The sequence below is a fragment of the Polypterus senegalus genome, chromosome 5 (genome assembly GCF_016835505.1).
Source record: "Polypterus senegalus isolate Bchr_013 chromosome 5, ASM1683550v1, whole genome shotgun sequence".
NCBI classification, from domain to species: Eukaryota; Metazoa; Chordata; class Cladistia; order Polypteriformes; family Polypteridae; genus Polypterus; species Polypterus senegalus.
Window position 1 is genome coordinate 79,879,542 of NC_053158.1, and position 19,474 is coordinate 79,899,015.

The 19,474-nt window shown below is 38.1% G+C and overlaps 1 protein-coding gene across 1 annotated transcript in view; it reads right to left on the minus strand.

Moving 5' to 3' along the window:
* The window catches only part of LOC120530393, a 28,743-nt gene extending 20,961 nt beyond the window's left edge, over window positions 1-7,782 (minus strand). Inside the window, exons 1-3 of the mRNA XM_039754870.1 lie at window positions 7,254-7,782; window positions 5,802-5,917; window positions 1,233-1,377 (exon numbers count right to left, since the gene is read on the minus strand). Of these exons, the coding sequence (XP_039610804.1) occupies window positions 1,233-1,377; window positions 5,802-5,907 (251 nt within the window). The 5' untranslated portion in view covers window positions 5,908-5,917; window positions 7,254-7,782. The remainder of the gene's footprint in view (window positions 1-1,232; window positions 1,378-5,801; window positions 5,918-7,253) is intronic.
* Between the last annotated feature and the right edge of the window lie 11,692 nt (window positions 7,783-19,474).

Sequence of the window (19,474 nt, forward strand, 5' to 3'; positions counted from 1 at the left end):
ACTTAGAATAATTCACCACCAAATTAAGGCACTTTAAATCTCAAAGTAGGCCATAAACAATCAATTTCTTACAAAACATGCATTATATCAAAATATTACCAATCCATTCATTTATACAGCAACTTTCACAGCACACAATACGATTGCTTGCAGTATTTTGTGCATGTAATCTGCTAAAATGTGTCTACTTTTATGATTAGGACCAATTCTGACAGGGAAGGAAAACATACTGAGCAAGGCAGATGTGTCTTACAAAGAATGGAAGTCTTTTTGCAAGGAAGAATGACTCTTATGAATAGTGAGTTAATTCTGTGCAAAGGAGAAGAACAAGTCTTGACCTTTTGTGATGCTTCTGGAGTGTTCTTTTAAGTGCACTTTAAAGTAATACCTGTCTGCACAAAAGATTTCAGCAATTTATTGCTTTGTTTTGTGAAAGATTTTACATATCAACCACTAAAAATTAGTCTTTAATTAATGATGGCCATTCACAAACTAAATACAAAATACTCATTTCTTGTAAGAAGCAAATTTCCAGCCTTTAAAAATCATGAACCTTAAAATTACATGTTTCCACTAGCTGTCTTTGAAATTAAAATTAACTTTGAGGTACTCAGTAAATGCATTTAACTTTTTGAGTAGTACATTCAGTCTTCAACATATACATATGTTGCAGAAAACAATAATGCAGCCATAAATGTTAGTCAATTTGCATAAAAAAAGTATATGGCACTTATCTAAGTTGCTTTTGGCAGTGATGGAAAAAAAACGTTCAGAAAATGAATGAAAGATTAAACAACAAAGTCCTTTGATGTTCCATAACTCACATGTCTTTTCTGTCTTATCTTTGTCTTGCCTGTAGATGAGGCCTGAGTTGCCTCGAAAGCTTGCATATTGTAATCTTTTTAGTAAGCCAATAAAAGGTGTCATGTTGCTTGACTTCTCACTACATTCATAATGGCTAATACAGTGCAACACCCTAGTACTACTGACTTATCTTTTAGAGACTTGTCACACCTGTGAATAGATAAAAGTGCTGTTTACTGGGAGTTTGATCTGAAGTCTTTTACTCTCTGTTTTCTTTAGCACCATGCCTCCAATTTTTAACAGTAAATTAACTTTTTTAGAAATTCACAACTGGATAAATGAAAAAACTCACAATTAATTGGGCACACTATAAATATGTCAAACTATTATTTCATTATGCGTTTTCTGAAATAAAACATTAATATTACCTTCTACAAAAACCAGTGAACATGTAGATGAACCACAGAATCTGCCAGGCAAAAATGACTCCCCAAATAGAAAATGCCCATTTAGCTGGTGTAACATCTGTAGCATACTTTTCTGATACATTACCAATTGTCTGCAAAAAAATGCCTGAAATACAAAGGCACAGCAAGTGATGTTAAGTATTACTGTTCAAAAGGAATTCTGACAAGCAGGGGAAAGTACATTTTTTCTATAAAAATAAAACAAAATTTGTTTGTTTTGTTTTTAACTGAATAGTGCAATTTTAATGAAAGTTAGTGTATTTTTGGGATCTCTAACTTAAAACACAGACTACTAAAATACTACAGTGCTAAAATTAATATTCAACATGCAGTCAGATATTTGCTTCAGTATAATAAAATGTTTTGAACAGCTGCGTGATAACCTGTGAATAAATCATGTCTGCATGGGATGTTTATATGGTCCAATGTAAAAATATCAGGTTGCTTGGTCGTACAGTATTCTCAAAAATTATTTGTAATTCAGTTTCTAAATAAAGGTAGTTATTACAAATTCCTGTAACCTACAACAAAATTTCTATTTCTGTTAACAGTTTTTAGAAATGTACAGTATTTTTACTGCTTTGAATATATTATAAAATGCTCAAACATTATCATGACAATACAGGTATAAAATACCTAAATCATGACAAATATCATGACAGACAGTGGGCATGGGAGGAGTTTGGGGAGGCCATGGAGAACAACTTTCGGACGGCTTCGAGTAGATTCTGGTCCACCGTCTGGCGTCTCAGGAGGGGGAAGCAGTGCAGTGTCAACACTGTATATGGTGGGGATGGTGTGCTGCTGACCTCGACTTGGGACGTTGTGGGTCAGTGGGGGGAATACTTCAAAGACCTCCTCAATCCCACTAACATGCCTTCCAATGAGGAAGCAGAGCCTGGGGTCTCTGAGGTGGGCTCCCCCATCTCTGGGGCCTGAGGTCACCGAGGTGGTCAAAAAACTCCTTGGTGGAAGGGCCCCGGGGGTGGATGAGATACGCCCGGAGTTCCTCAAGGCTCTGGATGTTGTAGGACTGTCTTGGTTGACACGTCTCTGCAACATAGCATGGACATCGGGGACAGTGCCTCTGGATTGGCAGACCGGGGTGGTGGTCCCCCTCTTTTTAAAAAGGGGGACCAGAGGGTGTGTTCCAACTACAGAGGGATCACACTCCTCAGCCTCCCTGGAAAAGTCTATTTGGGGTTCCTGGAGAGGAGGGTCCGTCGGATAGTCAAACCTTGGATTCAGGAGGAACAGTGTTGTTTTTGTCCTGGTCGCGGAACAGTACATCAGCTCTACACCCTTAGCAGAATCCTGGAGGGTGCATGGGAGTTTGCCCAACCAGTCTACATGTGTTTTGTGGACTTGGAAAAGGCGTTTGACCGTGTCCCTCAGGGGATCCTTTGGGGGGTGTTCGGGGAGTATGGGGTACCGGACCCCCTGATAAGAGCTGTTCGGTCCCTGTACAAACAGTGTCTGAGCTTGGTACGCATTGCCGGCAGTAAGTCGAGCCCGTTTCCAGTGAGAGTTGGACTCCGCCAGGGCTGCCCTTTGTCACCGATTCTGTTCATAACTTTTATGGACAGAATTTCTAGGCGCAGCCAGGGTGTTGAGGGGGTCCGGTTTGGTGGACTCAGGATTGGGTCACTGATTTTTGCAGATGATGTTGTCCTGTTTGCTTCATCAGGCCGTGATCTTCAGCTCTCTCTGAATCGGTTCGCAGTCGAGTGTGAAGCGGCTGGGATGAGAATCAGCACCTTCAAATCTGAGACCATGGTCCTCAGCCGGTAAAGGGTGGAGTGCCTTCTCAGGGTTGGGGGAGAGATCCTGCCCCAAGTGGAGGAGTTCAATTATCTCGGGGTCTTGTTCACGAATGAGGAAAGAATGGAGCGTGAGATTGACAGGCAGATCGGTGCGGCGTTTTCAGTGATGCGGGCTCTGCATCGGTCTGTCGTTCTGACAAAGGAGCTGAGCCGTAAGGCAAGGCTCTCAATTTACCAGTCGATCTATGTTCCTACCCTTAACTATGGTAATGAGCTATGGGTAGTGACCGAAAGAACAAGATCGCGAATACAAGCGGCTGAAATGAGTTTCCTCTGCAGGGTGTCTGGGCTTTCCCTTAAAGATAGGGTGAGAAGCTCAGTCATCCGGGAGGGGCTCAGAGTAGAGGCGCTGCTCCTCCTCATCGAGAGGAGTCAGATGAGGCAGCTCGGGCATCTGATCAGGATGTTTCCTGGACGCCTCCCTGGTGAGGTGTTCCGGGCACGTCCAACCGGGAGAAGGCCCCGGGGAAGACCCCGACTGGCCTGGAAATGCCTTGGGATTCTCCCGGAAGAGAGAAGAAGTGGCCAGGGAGAGGGAAGTCTGGGCCTCTCCGCTCAAGCTGCTGCCCCCGCGACCCAACCTCGGATAAGGGAAGAGGATGGATGGATGGATGACAGATATTGGTGACATAGTGATATAGTGGAAAGAATCACAGAATCAAATATTTTGGTCCCCCAGTTTGGATTTGGGGTAGAATGTGTTCTTTGTAGGGTTTTGCATTAGTTTTCCTGTAGCTGTTTTAATTTCTTATCCAGTATAAATGCTTTTAACTAGATTCACATTTAACTGTAAATTGATGAATTATGACCATATGAATTGTTAACTTCTATAGTAAACCAGTAATCATGTCCATTATGAATTAGTAAACGCAATATTTGCTTTTAGAACCAAGGGCTCCAAGGTTAATTGGTGTAATAAAAGTACCCCCAAACTATGGAATGATCATTTTGCCAAATATAAGAGATGTCTCAATGGTGTCAACATTTAAATCACAACTGAAGTAATTTTTAACATAGAATACTCTTGTTTGAGTTGCTGTTGAGGCTATTGCTTTTTAAATACAGTAAATGTTTTAATTGTTCAGATTGGCTGTTAATAAATATTTCCCTTTCTCTTTTCAATGTCATGTGTCTGTGTATGGTACTGCTAACATTTTAATTAAGCTATGCTTTCTGAAGTTGAAATTGAACCACACAATAGATGTGTCTTCTCATGATGCCTGGTGTTATGGCATTTGTACTCAAGTTATTCTTCTTAAACATTGAAATAAACCTTATAAAGATTATGCAGTAACCACTGACAGACCGATCACTCCTTTGTTTCACTCCTCCACAATTAGTGACATCCGTATGTCATGATGGACATTATAAACTGTACAGTGACGGACAAACAACCACTTAGCCAATCAGAATTGTATTTTTTTTTCATTTACATTGTCAGCTAATTTTAAATAAATCTACAGAGATATATGAAGTGTAATTTTTGAGCAATAAAATCTAGATACATAGTGCATGTTTCTGTATATAAATTGATAGCAAAGAAATTAAGTAAAACTGAAGGAGAATATTCAGAAATAGCTAATTTGAAAGCAAAAGGGTTTCAAGATCAAGGTGATGGTTTGAGGGGAAGGCACAGGAGGCATGAGGAGGTCAGCATGGCCATGCTGCATGTGCAGTAAAGGTGTTGGGAGACTCTCAGTTCAATGTACAGGTTGTTGGAAGCTAATAAAACATTTAGTCGTATGAAGAGTAGCCAAAAGTCCACAAATGCAAACTTTGATAGCCAAAGTGAGAGAGTGCTGTCAATAATGGAGACTTTCTGGTATTGAAGGGAACCATTTACATTGGCAGACCATGATGCAAAGTTGGAAAGTATGGAAATGAGAATGATCAAGTCAAATGAAAATCAAGTTGAATGGAAGACTCGGTGTGAACACAAAGGTGTTGTGCTGAAGAAAAACAGACTAAGGTGGTTTGGGTATGTTAAGTGAAAGGTGATGGATGACTGGGTTAAGAGGTGCATTGGGATGGAGGTAAATTGGATAAGACCCAGAGGGAGGTTAAAAGAGAAGGTATTTGGAAGAGATATGATAAGGATGATTCTTACCACAAAGGATACTCAGGACCACAAAGAGTAGAGGAAAAAGATTTTGCAGGGCAACAAGCCAACCTGAGTAAACCAGGATAACCTGGAAAATGGCTTTCGCCAATGATGATGATGATGATACTGAATGCTACTGTTCTATTCTGCATAGTGTGTGTTTTTCTGTATGAATGCTATATTGACTACATTGTGTTTTAAGCACGTCTATATTGTTTATCATCTGTGATTATAAATGGATGATTTGTAGTTTAATGGGAAGTTATAATGCATTAATGGGAATCAATGCAAAAAATTTAAGTGACTTGTCTTTCTTTCTTTTAGATTTGACAAAATGTAATTAGATTTATATTTAACATGAATTTGACCTATGGGTTTGTCTTAGTATCTTAATAACCCTAAAGCCTATCACTGTACTGGCAGCCTCAAACAGTATTCTTCAATCTTAAAATCTCATTACGTGACAAAATATTATCCACAGCTCACAATTTCCAAAAGGTACTTCTTTTTCCCAGGGTTTGCTTCTTTTTGTTTCTAAATTTAGAATTTTTCATTAGTAATACAACACACAAAAAAATGATTCATCACTTTATAAAGATGACTTACCATTGGAAATGCCTGAGGATGAAAGTTGACTGAAGACAAGCATAATAATATAGATCACAAATGCAAGAAGCATAATCGCAATTCTCCCAAAATCTTGCTTAGCCATTATTATTTTTCTACAGGGATAAAAAAGGACATTTATTACTACTTAAATCATTTATTCCATGTTTATGTGATTTTACATTTTTCTGCAGTCACTAACATCATTATCTTCATTTTAAGCAAAACATTTTATTAATTTACTTTAATAAAAACATAATCAGTTCTTATTAGGCAGTGTCTTTGGGTAAACTGTTTCTGATGAACAGTTAGAACTCCAAGAAAAGTCTCTCTGCATTTAATCAGTTAATGCACCTGATGGGTTAATTTTTTGTATTTTCATGGGTCACAAAAAGGAGATCTCATCTGCCATGAATGTGGTAAGGATTTGCTTCCAGAAAGCTCACTCTGTCATTATGTTATATGCAACTGAAACCTCAGAGCCGAGTACACAGAAGTCACGACATTTCACACACTAAAATGATGGACAATAAGTTCATAAAGAGAGAACATGTTAATACTTATTCTTAAGTTCTATGTACTTATGCAGGAAATTCTTACTGATGTAAGGACATCATGCCTGCTTTGAGACCTGCCTTTGGGGATGCAGCCAAGACCTAGAGTATTTTTTTTTCCCTAGACACATTGAGAAAGCAACTTGTGTAATTTGATGTCAGGCAAGTAAAGATTACACATATAAAAGATAGAGGGCACAGCCATTACAGAAGGCATGCAAAGCTGTGTGTGATAATGGTTTAGAAGTAATAACTAATTAAACTAGAAAATCCAGTGATGCTTTAACTCCATTAAATTAACACTGTAGTGAGACTTCTCACTCAGTTTCAAGACAGGAAATACCATATGAATTAAAATTTTACTAATTCAAAATCTCTAAGAAATTATACTGTATTTGTATACTTGTCTCTGAATTTCTGCAAGTGTAAGGAGTAAAGTTGAGTGACTTGTTCTGTGTCATACAGCGAGACAAAGAAATGGACAGACAGATCTAAATATAAAAGGCGCTATACCACCTGTATAACAGATAACTAGATTGATAAAATCCACCGGTTCCTCAATTATAGAAAAAGATTGTGACTATGTTTACCTCAGTTTTAAGAAATTTTGCTGCATGACTATTACCGTAAAATATATTGTTTCAAAAATTCGGAAATTACACTGCATATGTACAATTGTCATTGAAAAGATAGATAGATAGATAGATAGATAGATAGATAGATAGATAGATAGATAGATAGATAGAAATTGCGTTATATAAAAGAAAGAAAGCCGTCCTGCTCGCTTATATGCATAATCCAGTAAACCGATAAAGTCAAGCGTTTTATTAGTTTTGAATGAGTTGCACTTTATGAAGAGGAAAGCATGTAGGCAGCAATTAAACTTAAAAAGTGGTACCTTTCATTCACGAAGTTCCAAAATTCGGACTGATGTTTAGCAGTCTCAGACCCTCTTCTGCGTCAACTCTTATTTATGCAACTACTAGCGGGGCGGGCGTCTTATGCAAGCCTAGTTTTATAACAATGTTGTTGCAAAACAGGTTTTTTTTGTGAACGGAGGCTGTTTGTTTTACTTCACGCAGTCCGCCCTTTTGTTTTCGTCTCCGACATTTTCCTTTTGTGTTGGACCCCGAGATTCACCAGTTTTCCACTACTCTGCACAAAAAGTGTTAAGTTGTATTATGAGGTCGGGGGCTTCGAGCAATCTGGAATGCTGGTCCGGTATGTCCAGCTCATGTGCATCAAAGTTAGGCGTCGCGCAGAAATGGCGTTTCATCTCATTTCATTAGAAGTGGTGCTGCTTAAAACAGTGACTTGTGCACCGTAAGTCATGAATATTCCCGATCATTACGTTAAAGCATCTCAAATGCAACAACACATTTCGATGATTTGGAGAATCTCCAGAGGAGGGCGAATTGTTTTGCGTGCGCCTGCGCCTGCGCCAGCGCAGCGGCTTATTGCTCTGCTTTTGTAACGGCATGCTGCTAGTAACTGCTATCACCCCATTTTCAAGTCACTGAACAGTATTTTGGAGTCACTAATGTCTGAGGATTGCAATGCATCAGACTTTTAACTATTGCCAACCATCAGCTGCAGTATTGTAAACATTAATAGGAAGAAGAATATGAAAACTGGCCGGAATTCTGCTACGCAAGATAAGTGTAAACTATACAAATACTAAAAGGTAAAATTCCAGTCCGTCACAATTCACTGTCACTGAATTTGTTTTACTAAGCGAAATGGCAGCTCACACTGGCTATGTTCTCCTTAATGCAGGACTGTTAACAAAGCGGTCCTGCGCCAGATTAGGCCTTGTCAAGAAACTTTTTACAGGGCATTTGATTGGTTTTGTCCAACTCATTGAAAATAATGATAATTTTGTATTTTCATCTCTGTAGGAGCTTACATGTGTCAGTTATATTTACTTGTCAGTGCAAAGTTAGTTTTAATTAGTGAAGCTGAAAATAGAAACACACTTGTTGGTTCCAATTAGAGTGAAGTTGTGTGGTTACTGTGAAATTACAGCATAACAGTGATTAGAGAATATTAACATTTGGAGGTTTTTCAAGACAACCCACTCTAACTTCAACATTAACTTGCCACTGGTCTCTCACGCTCGCCATCAGAAACTTCAGAGGCAATTCAGGAGGATTACCTCATTCAAAAAGGCATGTACCATTTATTTTAACAATGTACAGCTCGACGTCCTGCATACATGCGAGTCTGCGTTTTTGCAAATGAATACCATTGAGACAAGTAGTCATAAAGATCAATCACTGGCCAGTACCTCCATCTCTGCCCGTGCACTGTGTACTGTTAGAACAACAAACTGTCAGTTTCCTCAAGTGTCTGAAGAAGGCAGCAGATGTAAATAAGATGTGTTCTGTGAGGATACACAATATTATTTGAATACCGTACACGTCTACTTATAATGTTCAATGCATTTATGAATGTTTATATAATAACTAGTTGTGTTTCCCGGCTTCATTTGTTAATTCTTCTAATAGGCCTTCGGTAATATAGGGTGGTCTAGATCTAATTATGCAACTTTTTACTGCAATGGAGGAAAACAATGCAAGACAAAAGAATTGTTTGAAATATCTTGTAATAAATTAAAATGGACTTACATTGAATTAATTCACTGATTTTCCATGTAATGCCCAACTTGTCCTCCATTCAGTTGTGAAAGCTCAATGTAATAAACTTAATAAGTTATAGCGTAATGAAAATTACATAATTAGATCTGGACCATCCTGTAGTGCAGTCAGTTAATTAGATGTATCAGAAGTCCTATGGGACAAATTATTACTTTTCTGTATATATGTGTGGGTTTTCAACAGTTTTTTAACGAATATTATTATTTGACTAGAGGTCCTTATTCTTGAATATGTCATATACAGTTGCACATGAGTAGACCATTTCTGGTGCATATCAATTACTGTTTGTCCTACTGACTGACTTTACGTTTGTTGATGGTCATTGCAAAATACAATTTTACAGGAAATGGTATTCTTTTTAAATGACACAGTAATTTGTAAGAATAATGTGAATTTTGAGTACATATTCTTCTTATTATTAGATGTTTTACATTTTATTTTGTTACACTGATAACTCAATCATTTCTCTTAGTGTTTTTCATCAGTTGTAAGATTACACTTCTGTTTTGTGCCATACCATAGCCAGATGATGAACTTCTAACACTAAATGTGTTTTATTTTAACTTATTACATATGGTAATGACGTTTACAGAATGCACATTTAGGTGGCCCATGCGGTGAATGGAACATTTTTATTTTTAGGGTTGTTTTGTTTAATGGTTGAAGGGGAAAAAAACTGCTGGTAATATATTTTGGAGGCTTCTATTTGTGAGGGGAAGTGGGTTTGATGGCAGTGGTGAATTAAAGTTAACAGTTAGAAATGTAGATGTAAACCATTTTGGATGGCAGATGTTGGGGTTCCCCTATAAACTGAGATAGGAATGCAGAGTGGAATGTGGAGGGGAATTTGTAAGAAGTGCCGGTACTCTGAGGGTGAAAAGGGGTAAATGTTGGTACTATATACAGTATGGTTTTCCTTCTGTATAGTGACCTTTTTATGGGAAGAAATTTTCATGAAGGAGTCAGGCTCAAAACAGGAAAGAAGTAAGGACTACTGTATACAGAAGAGAACAGGTGAAAATAAATACTGAGCTATACAGTGTCCAGTACTTCACTCCTGAGGTTGTGGGACCCCTTAAACTGAGTTTCACTACTGTTTAAATTTTTGCTTCTAGTGAAAAAACACATACAGTCACTGACAGCCAAAGCAGCTGGCATGCAGTAGAGAGGTATAGTGTGGTTGCTAAGCACATCTTACTTGAGGTTTATGTAAGTTTTCTTTATTGACATCACAGCTCATTTTCCAGCCGGTACAACACTGAGCTTCTGATTCCTGTGCAGGACACCTTGTCTTCTTTACTCACTGCCAGACCCATTTTCCTCTGAGATAACAGCCACAGGTTGTTCACTGACACTCTTGTGATTTTCATTTTCGCCCCATTTCTCTGAGTGAACACTTTTCAGGGCTAAGCCAAAAAAAGAATGTGATGCCAAAGAATAACCCACTTGCTACAGCATTATTTCCAATAAATATTTGACAAATAAAAAAACATTGGTAGGCTAATTTTCTTTGTTCTATAACATCACAAAACTTCAATCAAAACATTCAAAGCAATTTTGAGATTTTGTAGTATTTAGCTTTTCTGTTTCACAGTTTTAAATACTGATGTATTGAAATGTCCTTTCTTAAAGGATGCCTGTTGCCCTAGAAGTAAAATCCTGCCACATTTCAGCTTTTTAACCAAATGGGAAATAATGTTTTTGTTAATGATTAAGTGAGTCAATTATGCATTTTTTATATATACATACACCACAGCTATTCTTGCTTTAATTGCAGAATGTATCTCATAGTTTTCATTATAAATTACATAATAATAAATGTTTGAATTCATTCACTCTCTCTAAATTTTTATTGTAATACTCCAATATCTCTAACATCCCTAAATCTTACCCTACACTTTTTACTTATCATGTATTTTGCCTTGTCCTGATTTACTTGCAGACCTGTTCTCTTAGATTCATTATCAAGTTTCTCTATCAGGTTATGTTGGTTCCTAGCAGTCAGAACAAATTCAATGGCATAGGCTAAACACAATGTCATTGTATTATAAATATGGTCAAATGGATTTATGGTTCGCTTCATAACTACACTAAGCTTAGAATAAACAGCATTGCTGGCATAACATCCCCATGCCGAAGTCCTTAATTAATGTGAACATCTTTCTACAGCTGACCTTGCATTCTTACTTTACTTTATCTCTTGTAGTGTTATGACTATAAGGTCTCTTAGCTTCTTTGGTATTATAAAGTCTTCTAATATCTTTTTTATGTCTTCTCTATTCACACAGTCAAAGGCCTGTTTATAATCTACAGACAGTTGATGCAAAGTTGTATTGCATTCAGGCATTTTTCTTGTATAGTTTTTAATGTGAAAATGGTATTACTGGTGGATCTGTCTTTCCTGAATCTAGCTTGGAGTCTCATGGAGATTCTAAAATGAGAATACATGTCTGTGGACAACCTGTTAAAAAGTGTGTAGTTATTAGCAATGAAATACTGCACTGTAAAGGCTACACCCACAAGGCTTCTTCCTCATTGTCAATTTCTCAGGTCCATGGAGTTTAAACTGCCACCAAGGTTTCAGGAAGAGAGCAAAAGATACTGAAGAAAAGACTTGACACTAAAAGAAAATAAAAACCTAAAACTGCTGTTATTTATTGAGGAGCTGAGTAGCACAATGTAACTGAAACTTAATAATTAATTTGAACATTGCAATGAGCACTGCGACAGTGGAGACAGAAATACATACACATGTAAACCACTGTAGCCACTGGGTTCCACACATTTGAGAAATGCCAGTGTCAGTGCCAGTCCTTTTGATGGAGTGTGACAGACACACTATTTACTTCAAATGCATATGTTGCAGTTTGCATTTTCATGAATATAGCTGCCAGTTTCTTCAAGCTTACATCAACTGCCACACTATTGTTGTAATGCTGAAAAACAGAAAGTACGCACAGCACCTATGAGAACATATTGTTCAAGTTTATCACTCATCCATCGATGCCATCGAATGTCAATGTATAATGTGATGCTAAAGAAAGGTTTATCCCTTGTGTCAGATTATGTTTATTTTTCAAATTGTGTAGTATGCACTCTGCACCCGTGAGACACATTTATATGTCTAATAGGATTTTTTTAGGAAACTTTTCGACTGTAGACTGTAAACAGAAGCTTGCTCACTGTTGGACCAGGTTAACAAGAGCATCTCTGATTTTTGCAGTTCAAAATCACCATCCATCATGAGGTGTTAGATTGCTTTAGAAATGTGGCACTCAGTAAGCTGTCAAATTGTCCCCACCCCATTTTAAACAAAATTCACCCATGGTTGTCTCCAGGCGTATATATATATTATGTGCCGACACTTAAAGCAATGCAAGAAATGGGCCACCTGAAAGCACTAAACATCTAGCATTACCAGGTTGTATTCTTGTTTATTGCCACACTTTGTTTTGCTTTTGCTTATCTGAATAATGCTTAAATAATAACATTTATTACACACTATTTTTCTGCCCCTGGGTTCACTTCCCGGGTCCTCCCTGCGTGGAGTTTGCATGTTCTCCCCGTGTCTGCGTGGGTTTCTTCCCATAGTCCAAAGACATGCAGGTTAGGTGGATTGGTGATTCTAGATTGGCCCTAGTGTGTGCTTGGTGTGTGGGTGTGTCTGTGTGTGTCCTACAGTGGGTTGGCACCCTGCCCGGGATTGGTTCCTGCCTTGTGCCCTGTGTTGGCTGGGATTGGCTCCTGCAGACCCCCGTGACCCTGTGTTCGGATTCAGCGGGTTGGATAATGGATGGATGGATGTTTTTCAGCCTGCATATTTGCTCTATTTTTAATCACTAGGGGCTGAGAACCAAGTTCCTTCCTCAGCTAGGTCAATCAGGGTGAGGAAGAGAGCACCTTGGTCAAGTCCGAAGGAACTTCTACACAAATGGTAACAAGCTTTAGTCCTGGGCACAAGTGCATTATAACTGTGAACTGTATTCACTGTATGTAAGTGTTATGAATAGGCAAACTAAAGTAGTGACAGAGAATTAAACAGTATAGCCTACTGCTAGCCTACATTAAAATGTGCATTTAAAAAGTGAATTTTTGTTTTAAGAATGCTTTCCACAATAAAGCATGAAGTCACCTGAAAAGCCACTGTTGTAATATTTAAAAAAAAGCAAGGAATGAAATTGTTGCAGCATAGATGCATACTACAAGTAGATGTTTATTTATGTGCAAGAGTTGGTAAAATGTTTTAGAACACCTCTTATGCTTCCAGTCAGAACAAACAGGAAATGTCCCGCTTACAACTGCAGCACATCAATTCACTCTGTTTTCTAGCACATGTGTGCACCGCACCCTTGCAAGTGCAGAATTCAGACTGGTATAAACATGGTCTTGTTTCTCAGCAATAAAAGCTGCTGAGGTTAATACTAATAATTTACACAAATAAACTGTGTAAAATAGGACACAAACAATGATAAAGACCTGGAGCACCACCTTGGTGAACCCATATAATTGAAAGGCTTTAAATCAAAGAAAAACATGCAACAACTGCAGAAACGTTCTTACAGATTGAGTTCATCATAGAACTAACTCAAGATGGCCGATTTCTGGGTTATGGGTTCACAAGGCAGGGAGGGTCCAGGCAGATGGACAATGAAGTGATGTCAGAGATGGCGTGGCTATCAATCTTACGTTCTCCACAGGGAGTAGAAGAGAAGGCATTTGAATATGTTCAAACCATTTAATAACAAATTACTATCAATTTAAAAACATCCTGTTTCAAAACTTTCTGGGCAGGTCCAGTATTTCAGCTTACACTGTGTCTCTGCTTCTCATCAGCAGGTCATCCACCTTTAGCATCCTTGTCTCTGGGGCCTTTGCTACATGGGCTAGTTGCATTGCAAAGAAAGGTAAAACAGAGAATTTAAGTAGTTGCTGTTTGGGAATTATGTACTTCTGAATATTTTAAGTAAGCTGAATAAACCACTGAATTGCACCAATTACTGTAATTTTCCTCCTTTCAACATAATATTCTAATTTCACCAAACATATTGTCTGAGAGCAATGGATAGTGTAATAATAGCATTATATGATTAGCTTTAACTGAATATGGTATAATACACCAAGAAAGAAATTATGCAGGTAAGTCAAAAAGTAAATATTACTTGGTAACTGCAACAGATAGAAGCTGATGCAATACATTTGCGATGGCTTATGGGTAGTTCGAACACGCAGAGTACAGCACTTTGCTGTTTGTCTAACTGAAGCAAAGGTCAAATCAACATGGACGCTCCACTGTGGGATTGCACCATTGTTGAATAATGTGCCATAGTGAGATTTCTTTGGGCAGAGTGAGTGAAACCTGCAGAAATTCACTGAGGAATGTTGGCTCAGTATGGAAGTGAAAACAGCATGACTTAATGAAGAGTTAATGAATGGGTAGAAACGTTTAAAGGAGGAAGAACAAGTATAACCAAACTAGTGTTTGAACTACCCATAAGCCATCATGAATTTGTTGCATTGAGTAAGCTTTTATCTGTTTGTGGTTACCTGTGTAATTTTCAAGTTGTCTTTACATTTTCATTTACCCTTGTACTAGGGTGTAACAATTTCAGTTCACAGTTTTAAAAATCAAGAACTCATTACATAATACCTTTAATATTGTGTAATATTCTTTACAGAGCAAAATCTACATAGCTAAAACTTTTCTTCTAGAACTTCTGTAAGTAAATAAAATAATCATGCTAATCTAGTTGTTATTTTAAAACTACTTCTAATATTTATTTCTCCCAAAAATCCATGACTCATTTTACTATTAGATTTAAACAGTTAAGGTAGGCTGAATATGGAATAAAAAACCCACAATCAGTTAAGCCTCATGTATCAAAATGTGGCAAAACTCTCTTCACATCTGTCTGCACTTCCTGCAGGGCCTCTAACTGCTGCCCTCTAATGACCTCTGAAACAGCCACGGCTCCCTGGATACAAAGCAGAATCAGATTACTCAGGTTTCTTCCAGTATGTTCCCTCTGGCCAAGAGAGGTTTCTGCCAAAATTAAAAAACCTCCATAAATATACCTCCCTTATTTCATTTACAGAGAATTATAAACTGGTGGGCAATTAGATTTTTTTTTAACAAAACTCTATTTACTTATATAGTTTATTTCAGCCTTTGGTTTTTATACCATCATTTCATTTTCTGAACCTACCAATACATGGTCATGGGGATCTGGAACCCATCCCAGTAGCATCAGGCAAGGGGCAGAATCGACTCTGAAATGGGTGCCAGTCTATTACAAGACACAGTGGTGCACACACACACACACAGGACCAATGTAGAGTGTTCAATTGACCTAACCTGCTTTTCTCCATGAATAAGGAAAGAAAATCATCAAACTCAGAGAGTATAAGATTTGAACTGTATGGTGAGAGAAAAGAAATAAATTAATAAATTAGGTGAAACTCTGATAACACTGTAGAAATCAGAAGCTAAGACTCTGCAAAATCTTTTTAAAGCATTGCTATATATCAGTGACTTATGCATTGTTCACTAGAAATACTGTTTTTTCTGATATAATCAGGAATTATAAAAGCAATTTTAGTGGAGAGTGGAAGTTTGGTGCTGTGACTATAGCTGTTATCAAGTTGAGTTTTCTAGGGTTTCTAGAGTTAATCATTATCAGGAGATCAGTCATAACCCTCCTGCTTATTAGGTGTTAGCAAGAGGTCCTCAAATGGAAGTACTTGGACTGTATTATACGCAGGCAGCTCTTTCATAGAAGTGGTCCTTTTAAGTCTGCTGAAGGCTCTGAGATGGGTTTTGCACCACAGGCAGCAGAGTCCTAGCCTGGTTTCCATATAACAAAATATGAAGGCCCTGATCATAGAAGGATTTCTTGTAAATGAGAAATTGTGTGAGGAGAGGGGCAAAGGCTCAACAGTGGGAGGAAGAGAGAGCATGGACATGAATGAAACAGAAGGAGTGAAAACAGATGGTAGGTGAGTGAAAGGGCTGCTTTGGTAGTACCATGGACAGATGAACAAATGGATAAGCCACACCAACTAGTAGAAAGAGGATGACATTTATAGTTAGGCCCTATACTGCAGGATGGCTTTGTATTGTAATTTGTTTACTTTATACTGTTTCATGATCCAGTCTAATAAAGCTCAAAACATGATTATGACAATTTTTGTAATTCATATTTGTGGCAAACAATAACATTTGCCTGATGGTAACTTATGCAATATTTTTGAAGTCTTTGATCATCATTTTATCTCATAATTATTTAATACAATAGTTCATAATAGTGGTCTACAGACTATTTATGGACCACAAGGAAGTCAAATGGTCCAAAAACTGAATCATATGTCAGGAAATTGATATTAACTTATTTCAGATGTTGGTCCATTATGAACATAAATTACTTAAACAGAACTACTGTAAGTCACATAAAAACTTGAGAATCCGGCATTCTGATCTTATGCCTGGTCAATGTCTATGTGAAGTTTGAACATACTCCACATGTCTGTATTGGCTTTCTGTCCACATAATGAAAGATGTGCAGGTCAAGTTAATTGGCATTTCTAAAGTGGTGGAGTACAAGTGTGAGTATGTGCTTGATTGACCTGTTTCTTGTTTTCCACCCTGTTCTGTTGGGATAGGCTCTGGCTTCACATGACCCTGAATTGTATTAAGCAGGTTTCAGAACATTTGAGAACATTACATTGCAACTTATTCATCACATCATCAGAGGCATTGCAACGTTTTATCTCTTTACATGCTACTAGGAGTTTACCTCCTGCTTGCTTCGCTCACCAACCCCCCTGGCCCGCCAGCCACTTCACGTCTCTGCCGCTTGTGTATTCATTAATACCCCATTTATCTATTAATTTTGTAAACTTGCTTAACCCAACTCAAAATATACTTATTCTAAAGCAGAGTTGTGGGGATGGGTGGCAGCCCACTCCACCATAATGAAACCAACCCTGGAGTGGATGCCAGCTCATGTCAGGCTATACTCATAAACAATCTCACACACATAGGCAAAGTTCAATCTAGAGATGCCAGTCAACCTAACATATAAGACTTGTGGCTGGGTGCAGGAATGACAGGCTGCTGGAAGAAAATTTGGGGCACCAAGTGTCCCTCTTAATAAGTAACTAAAACAAACAAAAGAAATGGTCCTTAGGTGTTGTTGCCCTTGTCTCTGGGCTGCAATTTACAAAAGAAAGGCTCAGCTTCTTAGCCATGGATTAGGGGCAGTTTGCTGGGGAACTCTGTCCTGCGGATCACTGTTGCCAAAATGACACCTCTTCCTGGGAAGCCAGAGATCTAATGAATGGGGTACTGGAAGGGGAAGAGTCAGGTTCCCCCACTGGCGGGTTTTTCAATGTGTGATAGCACCCCCTCTTGTCCCAGCAGGGTATTACATACCTCGACAGAGCTCATTAGGAGATCCTCTGACGTGCATGCAAGACACACTATATAAAATGGCAGGCCACCCTCAAAGGCACAGAGTAGAATTTGTATATTCTGTGAAAGTAACAGCAATGTAAACACGGCACTTCTATGCCACCCATAAAATGCAAAAAAAAAAAAAAATCCTAAACTTTACACAGGATGTCAACATGAATTATGAACATGCAAATGTACACTAAATCTACCTGTAGATGTTTTATTTTTTAAATATACTTTTAAAACATTTAACAGTAATAACAATAACTAAATAGTAATATACAGTTGATTCAGAAAGTATTCACACATAATTTTAAACGGATAAATGTGCTATTTTTGCCCATCAATATATCCATAACAACAAAGTGAAAACATTTTATAAGAATGGTTAGTAAATTTATTAAAAAATCAAAGAACTGAAATCTTGTATTTACATAAGTATTAAGACCCTTTGATGTAGCACTGATAATTGTGGTTAGCTGTATCCTGTTTGCTTCCAATGTCCTTGAGATGTGTCTAGAACTTGACTGGAGTTTACATGTAGCAAATTGGATTGATCGGCATAGTGTAGAAAAACACACCTGTGTATATTATGTCCCACAATTTCACAATGCAAGTTAGCACAAAAACCAAGCCATGAAGTCCAAGGAACTCTCTGTAGCTGTCCATAATCAAATTGTGCTGAGGCATAAATATGGCAAGGATATAAAACCTTTTCTTAAGCTTTGACTGGGAACAGTTCCCAGGAGCACCGTGGTTTCAATAATTGTGAAAGGGAAGAAGTTTGGAACCACCTGAACTGTTTCTAGAGTTGGCTGTCTGGCCAAACTGAGTAAGATGGGCCATAGTCAGAGAGTCGATCAAGAATCCAATGGTCATTCTGACAAAGATTCAGATGTCTTCTGCTGAGATTGGAGAACTTGTCATAAAAATGACCATCTCCACAGCACTCAATCAGTCGGGCACATATAACAGTTGCTTGGAGTTTGCCATATGGCAGTTAAAGGATTCTGAGAGCAAGATAAAAAAAGATTCTCTTGTCTGATGGGACAAAAATTGAACTCCTAGGCAGAACTCCAAACTACATCTGGTAAGTGCTGAAATCACAGCTCATCACCTGTCTAATACCATTCATTTGGATGACAATGGTGGTGGCAGCATCAGGTTTTTGTGGTGCATCTCAGTGGCAGGGAAAATGAGACTGGTCGAAATTAAAGGAAGGATGAATGCATCCAAATACAGAGTGGTTCTTGAAGAAAACCTGCTCAAGAGTGTATGTAACCTGAACCTGGGGCGACAGTTCATCTTTCACAACAACAATGAACTGAAACATACTACCCAGACAATGATGGAGTGGTTCAGGAAAAGTCCCTAACTATTCTTGAGTGGCCCAGCCAAAGCCCAGACTTTAATTCCATAGAACATCTTTGAAAAGACCTAAGGGTGGCAGTTTACCCAATGCTTTCAATTCAGCCTTACAGGGCTTGAGAGGATCTGCCAGAAAGAATGGGATAAACAGCCCAAATCCAGATGTGCATGTGTGTAGAGTCTCATCCAAAGAACACTTAAAGCTGCAAATGCTGCCAAAGGGGCTTCTACAAGTACTAAATTATGGACCTGAATACTTACATGAATAAAAGTTTTTAGTTTCTCATTTTGAAATAAATATTTGAACCTTTCAGATAGCATGTTTTCACTTTTGTCATTATGGGTTATTGAGTGTAGACTGATGGGGGAAAAAATAGTACATTTATCCATTAGGAATTAAATCTAAAACACAATACAGTGTACAGAAAATGAAGAGGTCTAAATAATTTCTGAATCCATAAACATGTTAAGTCCTAGTCAGCAACAGAAGTGAAAAAATACAATTTCAATCCCCACCGTGCTTAATGCGGAACCCATCATTCCATGTCAGTGTTTACGGTTGAAATATATTGCCCTTAAGGGTGGAACAGTATATTTTGTAAGTACAGGTTTTCTACCATGTCTTATTTGTACCGAATTCATCAT